Source organism: Hemitrygon akajei, chromosome 9 (assembly GCF_048418815.1).
Source record: "Hemitrygon akajei chromosome 9, sHemAka1.3, whole genome shotgun sequence".
NCBI classification, from domain to species: Eukaryota; Metazoa; Chordata; class Chondrichthyes; order Myliobatiformes; family Dasyatidae; genus Hemitrygon; species Hemitrygon akajei.
The window spans coordinates 29247623-29264006 of NC_133132.1; the positions used below are offsets into that span (position 1 = coordinate 29247623).

A 16384-nucleotide genomic window follows, 5' to 3' on the forward strand; every position below is an offset into this window, starting at 1 on the left:
AAACCACCACATTTACATCCAGGTCATTTATATACATGACAAACAGCAGAAGTCCCAGTACAGATTCCTACAGAGCAGCATTAATTGCAGACCTCCAGCTTTGACCACTACCTCTCTCTTCTGTAAATCAATACACTCTGCACTGATCTCCTTATCCACCATGTCCTTCTCCTTGGTTAATAAGTATTCTACTTGTGTGGCTCTTTTGAGTAATTTGTTTCTATAACTTTGTCTCTAGGGGACCCCAGATGTGAAGATCTATTCAAAACCAATTTGTATGAAACTTCTGTGCAAATATCTGCTCAAGTGTTTTGTACGCTCGGTATGTATGCTTCCAATGGATTGTGAGTGTTCACTTGGTGTCGAATGTATAAACTAGCATGCTGTTTCTCTTACTTAGTCTTATTTGTAATTGTTGCTTTAGTCCAACTTACTTCCTTGAGTATGTATTTCAACAATGCATCCTCACACTGTGGGAACACACAAAATTGTGGAGGAACTCAGCAGGCTAGACAGCATCTATGGAAAAGAGTGAACAGTCGACGTTTCGGGCCAAGACCCCTCAACAGGACAGGTCAATATTGTGGGAGTGTTGGAGTGGGACAGGATTAGAGTGGAAAACTGAGATTTTGCCGAGAAGAGGCAATGGCCAGCGTCCCAGAGGCCACTTATGACCGGGCATTGTGTGAGTGGGCCAGTGCAGAAGTCTAGGGTCTGAGGTGGTGAAAGCAGAAGTTTTTTTTAAACTTAACGGAATACCAAATTGTAACTCATTAAATATAGTAGGCATGTAGGGTGAGGTGATGTATTATAGCTGCAGGATGTGAGAACTGGTGGACCCCATTGTGGTTCATGATGATAACATCTGCAGCAAATGTTGGGTTGTTTGAAGACTTTGGGGTCAAAGTTGATGACCCAGAATCTGAGCTTCAAGCACTAATACGTCATGAAGGGAAAGTTACCTCAATGCTGTGTTTCAGGAGTCTGTCACACCCATTGGATAGTGGGCATGCTGTGTTGTTGCTGGAAGCGTGACGGCACTTGTAGTCTGCCCAGCACAATCCCGGCAGATTTGATTTAAATCAAAACATTTTTCGCTGTATGTGACAGATAAAGCTAATTTTTTTAAAAACTAATTCACATTCAATCTGTGGCCAGGGGCAAGAGGGTGTGACTGCGAGTGAGGCAGGTAGGGGGTTCCCAGAGGTGGTGCTGGCCAAGCAAGTCTGGGATTGTTGTTTCCTGTGAGGGTGAGTCAGGGCTGTAGGAAGGATGAGCAACTGAACTGTGGCACCATTGTTCAGAAAGCCCTTCAAGAGGGGGAGAGAAGGAAAAATATAGCTGTAATTGGGGATGGTGTTGTCAGGGAAATGGTCACAATTCTCTAGCAATGATCGAGAGTCCCAAATGTACCCAATGTAGATTGGGGAACTGCCTCGCAGAGCACCTATGCTCTGTCCTTCATAAAAAGCGGCACCTCCCAGTGGCCACCCATTTTCATTCCACTTCCCATTCCTATTCTGATATGTCTATCCATGGTGTGTCATGATGAGGCCACACTTGGGTTGCAGGAACAACATCTTGTATTCCATTTGGGTAGAGTCCAACTTGATGGCATGACCATGGATCTCTCAAACTTCCAGTAATGCCCCCTACCCACCCCCCCACCCCTTCACTATTTCCAATTCCCTTTCCCCTATCTCTTTGCCCGCCCATCACCTCCCTCTGGTGCTCCTCCCCTCTTCCATAGCCTTCTGTCTGTTTCACCAATTTACTTCCCAGCTCTTTACTTCATCCCTGCTCCTCCAGGTTTCACCTTGTGTTTCTCTGTCCCCTCCCCCCCCCCCCCCCCCCCCCACCTTTTAAATCTACTCATCATCTTTTCTCTAGTCCTGCCAAGGGGTTTTGACCCGAAACGTCGACTGTACTCTTTTCTATAGATGCTGTCTGGCCTGCTGAGTTCCTCCATCATTTTGATTGTGTTGCTGAGAGTCCCAAAGGCTACATTGGCTGCTTGGGGCCAGGGTTTGGAACATCTCATATGACCTGCAGAGGAAATCAGAATGGGAGGAGAACGATTCAGTTGCCATGGCCATCAATGCAACAAAAACAAAGAAAGCGGTTCTGGTGAGGGGATTTGAGCAGTTTATGGATTAAATTAAAATGCCCAACCAAAAATGTAAAATGTAATCTCTGGATTGATAGCTGAGCCATGTGCAAATTGGCTGCAGTAAAGAATGGAGTGAGAGAAGTAGGTTTGAATCTGTGGGACATAGACTCCAGTATTGAGGAATGGGAGAGTTGTCCAATGGAATGGGCTCCACCTGAACCATACTGGGACCAGGGTCCTGGCGAATTAAGGCTCTGGATAGGACTTTAAACTAAATAGCTAAATAGTAGAGGAGTGAGTTCAGCAGCTTGGTAAAGTAAGGATAAAGTAAAAGGGAAGGAGAATGCTAAGTGGCTTACTGAAGTCTCCAAAATATAGATCAAGGCTATAAGTTCAGAGAGGCATATGAATTTAACTTCATACAACATGGAGACAAAATTGAAAAGAAGAGTGGTGAATACAGGACAGGAGGTGTTGTATTTTAATGAATGAGTTATACGAAATAAGGTAGATGATCCTGTAATGTTGTTAGAAATAAGCACATTCTGGGCATCACAGTCATGATTAAAGATCCCGGCTGGGAGCTTAACATCCAAGGATACACTTTGTGTCAAAAGGACAGACAGGTGGGCAGAGTGGGTGGGGGAACTTTGGTTAAAAAATGAAATAGACTCCCTCGAAAGAAGTGAGATAGGATTAGAAATGTAGACTCCTTGTGGGTAGAGTGAGGAAACTGCAAGGGTCAGAAGACTCTAATAGAAGTTATATACAGGCCTCTGAAAGTGAGGTACAAATTACAACAGGTGATAGAAAAGGCATGTAAAAAGAGCAATGTTATGGTGGTCATTGGGGATTTCAATATGCAGGTAGTTTGCAAAAATAAAATTGGATCCCACGGGAGATGGGTTTTATGGCAGCTTGTGGTTGGGTCCACATGGGAAAAGATGGGATTGCGTAATGAACTAGATTTGATCAGGGAGCTCAAGGTAAATAAGCCCTTGGAAGGAAGTGATAGAATTCACCCTGCAGTTTGAGAGGGAGAAGCTAAAATTCGGATGTGTCTGTATTACAGTGGAGTAAAGGGGATTTCAGAGGCACGAGAGAGGAGCTGGTCAAAGTTGGTTGGAAGGAGACACTAGCAGGTTGGCAATAGTGCAATGTCGAGAGTTTCTGGAAGTAACTCAGAAGATGCATCCCAAAGAAGCATTCTGAAATGAAGCGAGGCAAGCATGGTTAACAAAGGAAATCAAAGATAAATAAAAGCAAAAGAGAGGACATTTAGTATAGCAAAAATTAGTGGGAAGCTAGGGGACTGGGAAGCTTTTTAAAAACCAATGGAAGGCAACTTACAAAAAAACAGTGAGGAGAGAAAAGATAAAATATGAAGGTAAGCCAGCCAATATTTCAAATGTGATACCAAAAGCATTTTTAACAAGTATGAAGAGTGAAATGGAGGCAAGAGTGGACATGGGACTGCTGGAAATGATGCTGAGGAGGTAGTAATGGGGGAGAGGGGAATGGATGAGCTAGAAAGGTATTTTGTGTTGGTCTTCACTGTGAAAGACACTAGGAGCATGCCAGAAATCGAGAGTGTCAGGAGGCAGAAGAGAATGGAGTCGATATTACAAAGGAGAAGGAGCTTCGGAAGCTGAAAGGTGTGAAGCTAGATGAGTTAAACCTGGACTAGGTGGAAAGAGGTAGCTAAAGAGATTACAGAGGCATTAGTAATGATGCTTCAAGATGAGTATGTCTGGAACAGTCCTGGAGAACTGGAATATTGCAAATGTTACTCCACTCTTCAAAAAGGGAGGGAGGTAAACAAAGAGCAAATGTAGCCTGACATCAGTGGTTGGGAGATGTTCGTGTCCATTATTGAGGATGAGGTTTCAGGGTACTTCGTAAACCTTGGCAAACATCTATAGATGTGTGGTGGAAAGTGCTGAATTAGGATGGGGACCTCCATGCCTTTGAGTGGATAATCCTACAAAGAGTAGTGGTTTCTGCCCAGTACTCCCAACCATTGAGTACGTCTACATGAAACATTGCCGTAGAAAAGCAGCATCCATCATCAAAGATCCTCACCACCCAGACCATGCTCTTTTCTTGCTGCTGCCATCAGGTAGCAGCTACAAGTGCCTCAGGACTCGCACCACAGTTACCATCCCTCAACCATCAGAACAAAGGGGGATAACTTACTCATTCTATTTCTGCTGTTCACTCAACTGATGGTCTCACTTTAAGGAATCTTTATTTTGTTATTTCATACTCTTGTATTTATTGCTATTTATTTATATTTGCAGTTTGTTGTCCATTGGTCCTGTTTTCAGTTAATGTTTTATAGATTTGCTAAGTGCACCCACAGATAAAGAATCTCGGATGTACCGTTTGTATATGGTGACATGCATGTACTCTGATAATAAATTTTACTTTGGCTCATTTTATCATGTTTCTCAAATTTCAATGTCAGCATGGTTTTCTTAAAGGTAAATCTTGCCTGACAAATCTGTTGCAATTCTTTGAGAAAATGATAGTCAGGATAGGGTCACTAAGAGGAACAGAGATGAGGAGGAATTTCTTTAGCCAGATGATGGTGAATCTGAAATTCATTGCCACAGATGGCTTTGGGGTCTAAGTCATTCAGTGTATTTTAAGTGGAGGCTGATAGGTTCTTGATTAGTAAGGGCATCAAAGATTACAGGGAGAAGGCAAAAGAATGGGGATAGAGGGGAAAATAATTCGGCCATGATTGAATTAATTGATCACTTTGTCCACTAGGTTGGAAGAGAAATGTCAGTTGGAGCTGATGATTCTTAATGCTGTCAAGAAAAGCATACTTAAAGTTGTTATGTGGCTAGTTTGGGTTGAATTTAATTGTGGTGTGCAACATTGTTCAGATTCTTACATCGTCTAATGACTATTGGGATACCATTTTTGGTACACAGATCTGGGCACATTTGTTCAGAGTATTACCTGTGATAGTTCATCTTGAGATGTATATTAATACACTCCTTAAATATCTGTGGAACAAATATATTTCACAGCTGTATTTGTCTGCAAGTATGTAGGGATGCAGCCCAATTTTGTTTGTATCGTAAAATTAGCCAAGTGTGTTATATGTCAGATGTTTGTTATTCCACAACTCCTTGATGTTTAGCTTTTAGTTTGTTTCCATTTCAGATTTCCAACATGTGCACTATTTCTGATGTTCATAAAATTAGTTTTAAAATTACTTTGCCATTGGATCCCTTTTTTCTTCTTTCCCCACTTTTTCTATTTTTCCCCCTGTTTATCTTAAACTCATTTACCCTGGAAACAGCACTTGGCATTCGGTCACTGTGCTGTACTCTACGGCTAATTGGCTCGGGCTTAGAAGTGTGTAGGTGTGAAGAAATTGTTAGCACAAGAAATTTTAGTTATTGCGACACCAAGCTGTGGTCAGCTAACTCATCCAAGATGAGCAAGACCATAAAACATAGGAGCAGAATTAGGCCATTCAGCCCATAAAGTCTGTTCTGCAAAGTTTGAACTTTTTATGTCTATACAATTTTATGGCGTATTTAAAGAATACTGAGATGTGCTTTAAAATCAAACCCATTCAACCATGCCACATTAAAAAAAAAATTGACAAAAATCTTACACCTTAATTAATGATTCAGAGATTATGCAAAATAAAAATGTCTGATCAAAGATTCGCCAGACATTACTTGAACTCGGTATGTAAGTTAGGTATCAGGATAGAATATTTAATGAGACATGTGCTTTCTACCTTAAATGTGCATTTGTTCTATCTTTTAGACCAGAAACAAACGGTGCAAGATACTTCCACTGGTCATGGCAGCACCAATGGATCCAGAGAAGGGAACTGTGATAGTGACCGGAATCCCACCAGAAACAGAAAGCTCAGACAAAAAGAAGTATGTAACCATGCTCCATTTCATGATTTCTTGAAAGAAAAGAAGATAATGCCCCCCCCCCCACCACTAATATAGTGGTGATTAGTGCATATATTAAATCACACTTGCCAAGTAAGAGTAATTGCTTGCTGTACTGTATTTGCCGACTTCCGGCCTAACATATAGGGTGCATATAAGATTTTCATACATTCAGTTTCGAACATGTTAAAGCAGGAAACAAAATCTTTTTCTCTGTCCTGATATTTATCAGGATTTGTCTTTTGCATTTGCTAGAACTGACTAACTGTAAGAGCACATGGGTTTTCTTCCAGGTACTCCAGTGTCCTCACATATCCTAAAGTTGTGTAGGCTGCTAGGTTAATTTGCCAAGGTTGTTTTGAGTGGGAATAAGGTGCTCATTCTCAGGTTGTAACTTGAGGTTCAGTGCTTGGGCCCCGGCATTCCACAGTCAAGCATGCAGGTATGGCAGTATTAAGCAGGTGATGAAAGTACTTTGCCATGGCTGGAAGAGAGGGAGGAGAGGTGAACTTCAAGTCAGCCTGACACACAGAGGAATGAGAACCCCTTTCCCCATCATTTGTTAGCAAATAAACAGTCATCAGAGAACAAAATTGAGGAACTAAAGGCAAGATTGCAGTTTTGCAGGGAAATGAGGAATTGCTGCATTCTGTGTTTCACAGAGATATGACTCGCTGGATGCATCACTAAGACCCGAAGGTTTCTTGATACACAGGATGGACCAAACCTGCTGATATGGAGAAGGCAAAAAGTGGGGGGTCGGGGGTCTGTATTTCATGATAAACCCTGTGGTGCTTGAATGCTTGCCTTTTTTGTTGTGCTGTCATTACCCTGACCTGGAAATTCTAACAATTCAGTGCCAAACATCTACTTGCCAAGGGAATTCTCCTCCATGATCTTGACCACAGTTTACACCAAAAACCAAAGGTAATCAGGCACTCGAGATATTGAATGCTGCCATCAACAAACAAGAAACTGTCCAACCCAACACATTTCAAATCGTACTCAGGGACTTAACCAAGCTTTTTTTTTTAAGAAATCTCTGCCCAATTGCCATCAGCATGTAACCTGCCACACCAGGGGTTGTAACACACTAGGCCACTGCTATATTATGATAATGAATGCCTACCATTTCATTCCCTAACCACATTTTGGGAAATCTGATCACTTGGCTGATCTTCTCCTAACTGCACACAGGCATGGCTCCAGCGAACTGTGGTTGTCACAGGAGGCAGAGGAGCTGCTGTGGGATTGCCTCGAGTCAGTGGGCTGGGCCATGTTCAAAACTCATCAGAGGATCTGAATGAGTTGTCACGGACTACAGTCATAGACAAATGTGTCCCCACAAAATCACTTGGTCTTTCCTAACTGGAAGCCCTGGATGAACCATAAGATGAGGGCTTTCAGATCTGGTGACCAAGTAAGCTGCAAGAAATCCTGGTATGATCTCCAGAAAGCCATCTCATGGGAAAAGTGGCAATTCTGGACTAAACTTGAGTTACTGAAGGATGCCCGACAGCTTTGGCAGGGCTTGACTAGGATTACTTACAAACTGAAGCCAAGCAACATGGGTGACAACAACGCTTTTGTGCGCTTTGACCGTCAACATGGAGGAACCTTCAAGAACTCCCACAGCCTGATGACCCCTGTGATTTCAGTCTCTGAGGCCGACGTGAGAGCATCCAACCTCAATGGAAAAAGCCTGCTTCCGTTAACCCTCAATCAAATCTCCACTCAGTCTCTGCACATTGGGTGTTGGATGATCTTTTTTAACAGGGTCTATTGAGTTTCTTTGTTTTGTGGCTGCCAACAAGGTGAAACTCAAGGTTGTATATCGTATGTACTTCGACCTTTGAAAATTAATTTCAGGTAGTATATGGTGACATTTTGGATTTTGACTTGCCCCTCTTTTTGCTTTGTCAAAGTCTGCCTTCCATGCTATGTGATCAATGGGGCAAGTATTAAAACAGCAAAGTTGTTCAAAACTTACAACATCCTTCACCTCAATAAACGTAAAACTCAGCAAAGAGAAAACTCAGCTGCGATTCCAAGCAGCACATGCAAAAGTGCTGGAGGAATTGAGCAGGCCAGGCAGCATCTATGGAAAAGAGTGAACAGTCGAAGTTTCGGGCTGACTCCCTTCATCAGGGCTAAGGAAAAAAGATGAAGTTAAAGTAAGAATTTGGGGGAGGGGAGGTAGAGGAAGAAGTACGAAGTGAAACTGGGAGAGGGGGAAGGGTGAAATAAAGAGATGGAAAGCTGATAGGTGAAAGAGATAAAGGGCTGAAGAAGGGGGAATCTGGTGGAGGGTAGAAGAGCGTGGAAGAAGGGGAAGCGGGGGAGCAAGAGGTGAGAGGGAAATGGGAATGGTGGGGGCAATTACTGGAAGTTCAAGAAATTGTTCAGCTCAGCATTCCTGGCATTGCTGAGTTCTTGCACAATGAAGTACAACAAGCTCTATTTTAATTCCTATGGAAGGTTTTTTTAAAAAAATTAGGTCTGCAGGTCTAATTTTCATTTATTTTCCATAATATGGTCCGGGGTTAAGATGTTTCAAAAGGGGTAGGGAAAGGGGTAAGAGAGTTGGAGGAGTTGCATTGCTAATCGGTTGCTTTCATGTTGTCCAGGGTGATTTCCCAACACTGGCTGGCCCCTCCTTAGTGCAAAAGGTTAATAGGGGGCGGAATTTGTTAGATGTGTTTAGGAAGGATTCCTAACGCAGTATGTAGATAGGCTGACTAGAGGAGTGACCATACTGGATTTGGTGTGAAGCAATGAGCCAGGTTAGGTGTCAGATATCTCTGTGGGTGAGCTTTTTAGAGAATGTTACCACAACTCCCCTGACCTTTACCATAGCCTTGGAGAGGGATGGGAGCAGACAGTATGGGAAAGCATGTAATTGGGGGAGAGGAATTATGATGGTAATAGGCAGGAATTTGAAAGTGTATATTGGAAACGCACAACAGAAATGTGGAGGTTGTTAAGGGAGCACTGGCATGTTGCTCTGCAAGGGTTTGTCTCATTGAGACAGGGAAAAGGTGATGGGGTGAGGGAGCCCTGGTTGACCAGAGATGTAGAAGAAATAAGGTTACTTAAGGTTTAGGAATCAAGGATCACGCAGGGCTCTAGTGAATTACAAGGTAACCAGGAAGTAGCTTATGAATGGATTTGGGTGTGCTAGAAGGGGGCATGAGAAGATCTTGCTGGGTAGGATCAAGGCATTCTGCATGTATGTGAAGAACAGGAGGTGACTGGGATCATGGTAGGACTCTACAGAAATAGAAGAGGAAATGTTCCTTGGGTTGGAGGAGGTAGAGGAGATCCTTTGCTTCAGTATTCACTAGTGAGAGGGTCCATGGCATTTGTGAGGACTATGTCAAACAGGCTGATATGCCAGAGAATATCAACGTTAAGAAAGAGGATGTGATGCAACTTGTGATAAACATTAGGATAGATAAGTCCATGGTGCTGGAGGGGACATACCCCAGGTTACTTTAGGAAATGAGAGATGCCTTTGGCAATGATCTTTGCATCCCCACAGGAGTAGTACCAGATGATTGGAGGATGACAAATGTTTTTTTTTGTTTTTCAAGAAGGTAAATAATCCTGAGAAATTATAGCCCAGTGAATATACTTCAGTGGTGGTCAAAGTATTGGGGATGATCCTTAGAGACAGGATTTACAAGCATTTGGAGAAGTAATGTGGGATAGTTTTTTTTGCAGGAATCTGTTTTGGGACCCCTGTTCTGATTTTTATAAATGACCTGCATGAGGAAGTGAAAGACTGAGTAATTTTGCAAATGACATGAAGGTCGGAGGATAGTGTAGGAGGCTATTGTAAGTCACTGAGACTTGACAGGAATCAGAGCTGGGCTGAGAGATGTCATAGGAGCTTGAGGTGGAAAAATGAAGTGATTCACTTTGGAAGGCCAAATTTGAAGGTAAAATGCAATGTTAATGACAGGATTCTTAGCAATGCGGAGGGATCTTGGGGTTCGTGTTCCATAGATCCCTTAAAGTTGCTGCACAAATAAATAATATTGTAAAGAAGGTGTTTGAGTTAGTCCTCATTAGTCAAGGGTCTGAGTTCAAGAGCCACAAGGTAATGTTGCAACTCCATAAAACCCTGGTTGGCCAATACTTGCAATATTGTGTTCAGTTCTGTCACCATTTATAGGAAAGATGTGGAAGGTTCAGAGATGGTGCAGGGGGATTCACTGGGATGCTGCCTGGATTGTTGAGAATGTCTTGGGTAGAATGAGGTAGGGCTTCTCTGGAGTGAAAGAGGATGAAAGGTGACTTGATACAGACGTACAAGGTGATCAGAGGCATAGATTGAATAAGTAGCCAGAGACTTCCCCAGAGTGGAAATGGCTAATGTTAGGGGACATTAATTTTAAGGTGTGGGGGAGATGTCAGAGGTAGGGCTTTTTGCTCAAACCGAGTGGTGAGTGTATAAAGCACCCTGCTGGGGTGGTGTTAGAGGCAGATACATTAAGACATTTAAGAAACACTTAGTTTCTCTTGGCACATGGATGATAGAAAATTGGAGGGCTACATTGGAGTAAGGTTTAGATTGATCTTGGAGTAGGTTAAAATGTCAGCATAACATTGTGGACTGAAGGGACTGCACAGTGCTGTTTGATGTTAATGTGTTATGTGCATAAATGTGAACCAGTGCAGAAGGGGAGGGAAGGAGCTTTAGAAAGATTGACATACCGTTGCATATCCTGTATAATTCAAGCGTGTGTGATTTGTTTTGCCCAGTTCTTTATACCATGATATAATGTAATTGCAATTTGTGATCAAAATTACACCCACATGGGGGCCCACAATATGGGAACAGCATTGCACAATCAATTCTTGAGCCTGTGATCTCTGGTGTAATTTGGGCTTGCAGTCCTAAGATTGGGGCGTTGTTGAATGAGCTTTGTGGCATTTAATCACGGTATTTGATTTTTTTTTGAGTACTGAATGCTGATGAAAGGAGAAAACGTAAAAAGTAGTCAGTTGTACTGTAACAACTTTCACCCTGAGCAGCAAAATATTTGCACAACAAAAGAAATTTAATGAGGATTAGAGATGCAGCTACTGTGTAACCTTGTTTGTTTGTTAAGTTTCCACTTGTCAATTGTAACAACTCTAAGCTAGTGCAATGCTTTAGATTCTGAAGCAGAGTGTAAAATGGTTGGAGATTAAAATAAATAATTGTCTTTTCCAGTTTCTTTGGCAAAGCGTTTGAAAAGGCAGCAGAAAGTACCAGCTCAAGGACTCTGCACGATCATTTTGACAGCTCCAGTAAGTATACCCTACCTAGATCACTGTGCTACCATGCAATCACATTTCCTTTTAATGGTATCAGTTATTTCGGCACTCTGAGGAAGTATGTTTCTTCATTCCCTTGCATAATAGTAATTGATAGCAGGGAGTATCCCTTTCTCAAGTGTTTGGGGATTATGTGTCAAAGATTTTGTGCCTCACTTCAAACAGAATTGTTTTAAGACTTCCTTTTAATAGAGTAGAGGGAAATCATTCTGTGCTTGAATATTACAAAATGGCACTTGTATACTAACAAGAGAAAACAATGCCAAAGACATTTTAGAAAGCCAAGATTTGATTTTGGCAAACTCTGGTGTGTGTGAAATATGGAATTCATTCTCATTGCATTACAGGGTCAAAAAAAAAATGAAGTCTGATGCAGTATATTTGAAAAAATGAGCAGCACAGTTTTCAAGTGTGAAATCTGTTCCACAGCTCATGTGAAGAAGGCATTTGGCATCCTGGCAAATGCCCTTTTCATGTGTCAGGGCACTGAGTATAGGAGTGGAGATGTTGTGTTGCAGTCGTACAAGATATTGGTGGGACCATTATAGGAAAAGTGTCATTAGACTGGCGAGAGTGCAGAAATAAAGTTACAAATGCTTCCAGGACTCGAGGACCTGAGTTGTAGGAAGAGGTCGTGCAGCTTGGACTTTACTCTTTGCAATATAGGAGATTGAGGGGTGACCATAGAGGCTTATATAATCATGAGGGGTAGTAATAGAGTGAATACACATTGTTTCTCCCAGAGTGGTTCTGGTATGAAATGAGCTGCCAAGGAAAGTGGTTCAGATGGGTACAATAACAACATTGAAAAGGCATTTGGGTAAGTATGAAAATAGGGGTTTAGAGGGATACGGGGCAAACCCTTGTAAATTGCATTAACCTCGTTGGTATCATGATGCACATGAATGAGATAGATGGAAGACTTTCCTGACTCTACAATTTGTTCAATATATTGCACCAAAAATAATGCATTTTCGCACTTTAAAACTAGTATTTATTTTTTTTCAAATATTCACAGTCTATATTCCATTCCAGGCAGATTGAATTACTTTTGTGTGTAGGGCTTTCTATCAGTTGGTACTGGTCAGACCAGCCCAATGAAATGCTAGTAATGTCAATGTAGCGTAATGGTAGCTTGGGCTGTTACTAGCATTGGATGGAGGCCTGGTGCCGACTGCTTCTACTTTCTTGTTTTGTCTGTTCTTTCCCACTAATCAGTAGTCCTTCCTTTCAGTAATAGAACTGAAAACAGAGGATCGCAGCAAATTTCTAGATGCACTTATCTCTCTGCTGTCATAAAGGTGAGTGCAACTTTATTGGAGTGCTTGAATTTCTGGTTCAACAAGACTTTGTATTTAGAAAAGCTTTACTGTAATCTGTCTTGGGTATTGATATAAAAAATAAACTTTAGACGAGTACACATTTCTTGTCACTTGGCTTTATTGTGCTGTTTGTCCTATTACATCTGCATAATTATCCATAGTTATTTTCTCGAATCTATTTCAATTGCTGCATTTTGATTGAACAACAAAGATGTTGTTCCAAATATTGTCGAGGACAAATTCTACTTTCTGTTGCTTAGAAGTAGATTATTTTAAAGAAAGAATTAAGACTAAGATGATTTATCTTGAGGCTCAGTGTTTTACTTCAGCCTTTAACATTCTATTTCTTGCTACTTGGCCAGATAATATAAACTTGAATGTACTTTGACTTCCTATACCTGGTGAGGTTCAACTGATATTTCCTGTTTCTTGTCCCTTAGGATCATGCCTGGTGATTTTTTTTTTGACTGAGGATTGGAGATTCTCTTGTATTTAGTCTTGTGATATGAAAAGAATATAAATTGTCTGACTTCCCTGGTGTTGTACTTTATATACATATTAGATTGTAAATTGTGTAATATTGTAGGTGTGCTGTTTTCCAGATTTTACTTTTGTAAATTTTAAAATAAAATCCGTACCAATTTTATGTATTCAAATTGTTTTACAACTTTGTCTTTTTTTTCCTTATTATTTTTGGGTATATTTGCACAGTAGTATTGTAGATGTGCATGAAGAATTCTCTGTTTTGGCTGCAATTGAGACTGCGACACATTTTTTTTCCCCTGTTGTTTTTCCCTAATTGGCAAAACTAGCATTAGATTAAAACAATTCACCAACAAATGTGGGAGTTGAGAACATCTTGTAGTTTCATGTATACATGCTGATCATCTTCCCTTTTCTGTTCCATCCCACCAGTTTAACTGATGATTATTTTTCACCGTGGTTCCAAGAATACACTAATATGACCTTGTGACCGTGTGATAAAAGCTCACAAAATTTCTGGTTTAAAGAGTCAGAACAAAGCTGTAATTCCTCTTGCATCAGCAGTAGTGAATGCAACAAGAATTTTGAAACAGATTTCGTTACTGCCTGAAAGGCCTACTCCTGTTCCTATGACAGCAAAAAAACCAAATCCTTCCCGCAGTAGGAGGCATTGCAAGACGGGCATCATCAACTATATTTGGTTCCCCTGCACCTGTTGCTGTCCATATGGGCAAATCTGAACTCTTTAACAGAAAGGCTTTTATTTGAAAAAGAACTGGCACTGGCGTTGTCTGAGCACCACTTGATTCTTCTGCCCAGACTTTGTGTCTGTGTTTCTAGTGAGTGTGTAAGAAATCACTGCTTGCCAAGTGCAGAAGCAGAAACTCCCAGGACTTAGCTTTCTGTCTTTTGTATTTTTTCATCTTTCACATTTTTCTAGTGCTCTTTTTAAACAAAGGTTATGCACTTAGCCAATGAAATTATTTTGCTTTTTATTTGCACAGGCACTAAATTCTGCTTTTCTACAACTTGCTACCAAAAATTATCAGTGAGAGACTGATGACTACTTTGGACCACTAGCTTCCTATCAAGAAGGAACTTCCTCACAGTACTTTTTAAAAATTGAACACCACACTCAAAATTTTCTGATAGGTACATTGGCACTGAGGATGCAATGAGGTTAATGCATCCAGAAACTAGAATTGCTTAACAAGTTCTTTGCATAAAGCTCTCCTCAATGCCTTGGCTTGGCTTTATAATAGAATGGTCCTTTAAGCTCCCATTTCCTTTGAAGTATGCCAGAAATAATTAATATCTATTGAGTGAAAGGCGAAGGCTGGTTCTAAAAATATATTTTGTGAAATCAGCATTTGTTTTCCTTTCTCCCAGCTCTCTTCCTAAGATCTAATCCAAGATGAAAAGCAAAAGAAAATAAATCTAACAGTATTTAAAATGGGGGTGGTGGACTTTACAGTAATCACCAGAGGACAGATTGAACAACTGTGCTGCTTGGAGTGAGGAATGGTTCTTTGTTATCAAGGAGCTTTAAAAAGAGAATTAAATCTCCAGCTTAAAAAATAAGTTTAGACTGGTACAGGGAGTATTTCAAGCACACAGCTATTTGTAGCTATTTCAGTCATCTGACACAGGTAGAATGGGGCAAACGCTAAAAGTGAGGTATTGCAATTTCCCATGAAACTTGAGTTAATTCTTTTTAATGTTTTTGCTCATGCATCCACTTCAATTGACTTTAGTGTATGTGAAGATTCCCATGGATGGTTATGTTGTCACTGAAATCCAATAAATGGCTTCTGTATCAAGCATGTCTATGAACTTGATTTTAATATTTGAGTTAAAGAAAGGTATTTTAATCACTGTCAGCTCCTTATTGTTGCCCTACTTTAGAACCAACATTTATCCATTAAACGTGTTTTATTCATGTATAAGAAATGTGACGCAGAGAATTTGACTTGTTTTATAGTCTAGATTGAAGCAGACACAAGTATTTTGAGTCATTAATTGGAAGTCATTCCCCCAATCATTTGGAAGTCTAACAAAGCTGAGTATGCACAAGGCAGAGGTTTTGGGATCTTGGTCCATACAACTTGTTTTGGGTTAACAACTGATAGTTTAATTGACTGCAATATGATAAACCGTTATAAAATTAAGAGTAAACAATTTAGTACTGATATCATTGGGATTAGGTAAAATATCACTTACTAGTCATTGCTAATTGCCTTAAAACATCTGTGCTCCTGCGCTCATTTAATCTTTTTGTCCTGCAGTTCTCCATCTAATTCACTGTCATAAGTGATTCATGCTGAGTAATTAACTATCACAAATGGACTTTAAGAATGAGTAGGTAATAAAATAAGAAATGAATAACTGAAGAATGTAAATTCCCAATGTTTTGATTTAACTTTTATTGAAGATTGTTAGAATGCGGAGTCCTTGTGTTTCAATACATTTGGAGGCTTTTTAAAGTTTTATTTATATTTATGTCAACCTTATTTAGCAAAACCTGGTATTTTCAGTTTGTTGTATTGTGTATGTACTTTGTCTCTATACATAACATCTAAATTAAAATGATGATATTTGCTGACTTGTTTAGACATTCTCTTAAAAGATTTGGTGAAATTGTGTCAGTAACATCTTTGTTTTCATCTCATTTACCCCACACTTTAATTCTGCTGCCCTTCATCATCAATACCAACACTGCACTCTGCTGAGTAGCAGCAGATGAGATGGTCACTAGTCCACATGAGCATCTTATACACGTGTTCAAATTGTGTCTTTCTTGAAAATAATGAATGAAAATGTAAATGTTGTATATTTGAGATTTGTTGCTGGTTTATTCCTGCATTTTTCCCTGTTCCCAGATTTTAAGCCTTAAATAGCAAACTGTGTTCCCACCTCCCTCAAGCCATCCAATTCACCTATTAAGTCAGAAGGGAAGCAGCCATCCTTGATATATGGTACAATTTGCATTTGCCAACATTTTCTTAAGAACTTCAAAGCCATGGGAGGATATTTAATAACTTCAAGCAACATCAGGTTATGCAGCTGTTTCCTGATATCCGGCATTTGGGTAAGCTAATGCAATTCTATGCTTTACAGTTCACGTTCAGTGTTCAAAGAATGTTGAGAAAAGATGTTTGAATAGCATTTTGGTAGCTCATGCACAGCCTCTGTCAACCTGCAGGCCCAAAAGA

The 16384-nt window shown here is 40.4% G+C and overlaps 1 protein-coding gene across 1 annotated transcript in view; it reads left to right on the forward strand.

Moving 5' to 3' along the window:
- Positions 1–15854, forward strand: part of cdc45 (CDC45 cell division cycle 45 homolog (S. cerevisiae)) — a 61815-nt gene extending 45961 nt beyond the window's left edge. Inside the window, exons 15-19 of the mRNA XM_073055707.1 lie at positions 239–322; positions 5906–6024; positions 11264–11340; positions 12602–12668; positions 13130–15854. Coding sequence (XP_072911808.1) covers positions 239–322; positions 5906–6024; positions 11264–11340; positions 12602–12666 — 345 coding nt within the window. The 3' untranslated portion in view covers positions 12667–12668; positions 13130–15854. The remainder of the gene's footprint in view (positions 1–238; positions 323–5905; positions 6025–11263; positions 11341–12601; positions 12669–13129) is intronic.
- The last annotated feature ends 530 nt before the right edge of the window (positions 15855–16384 follow it).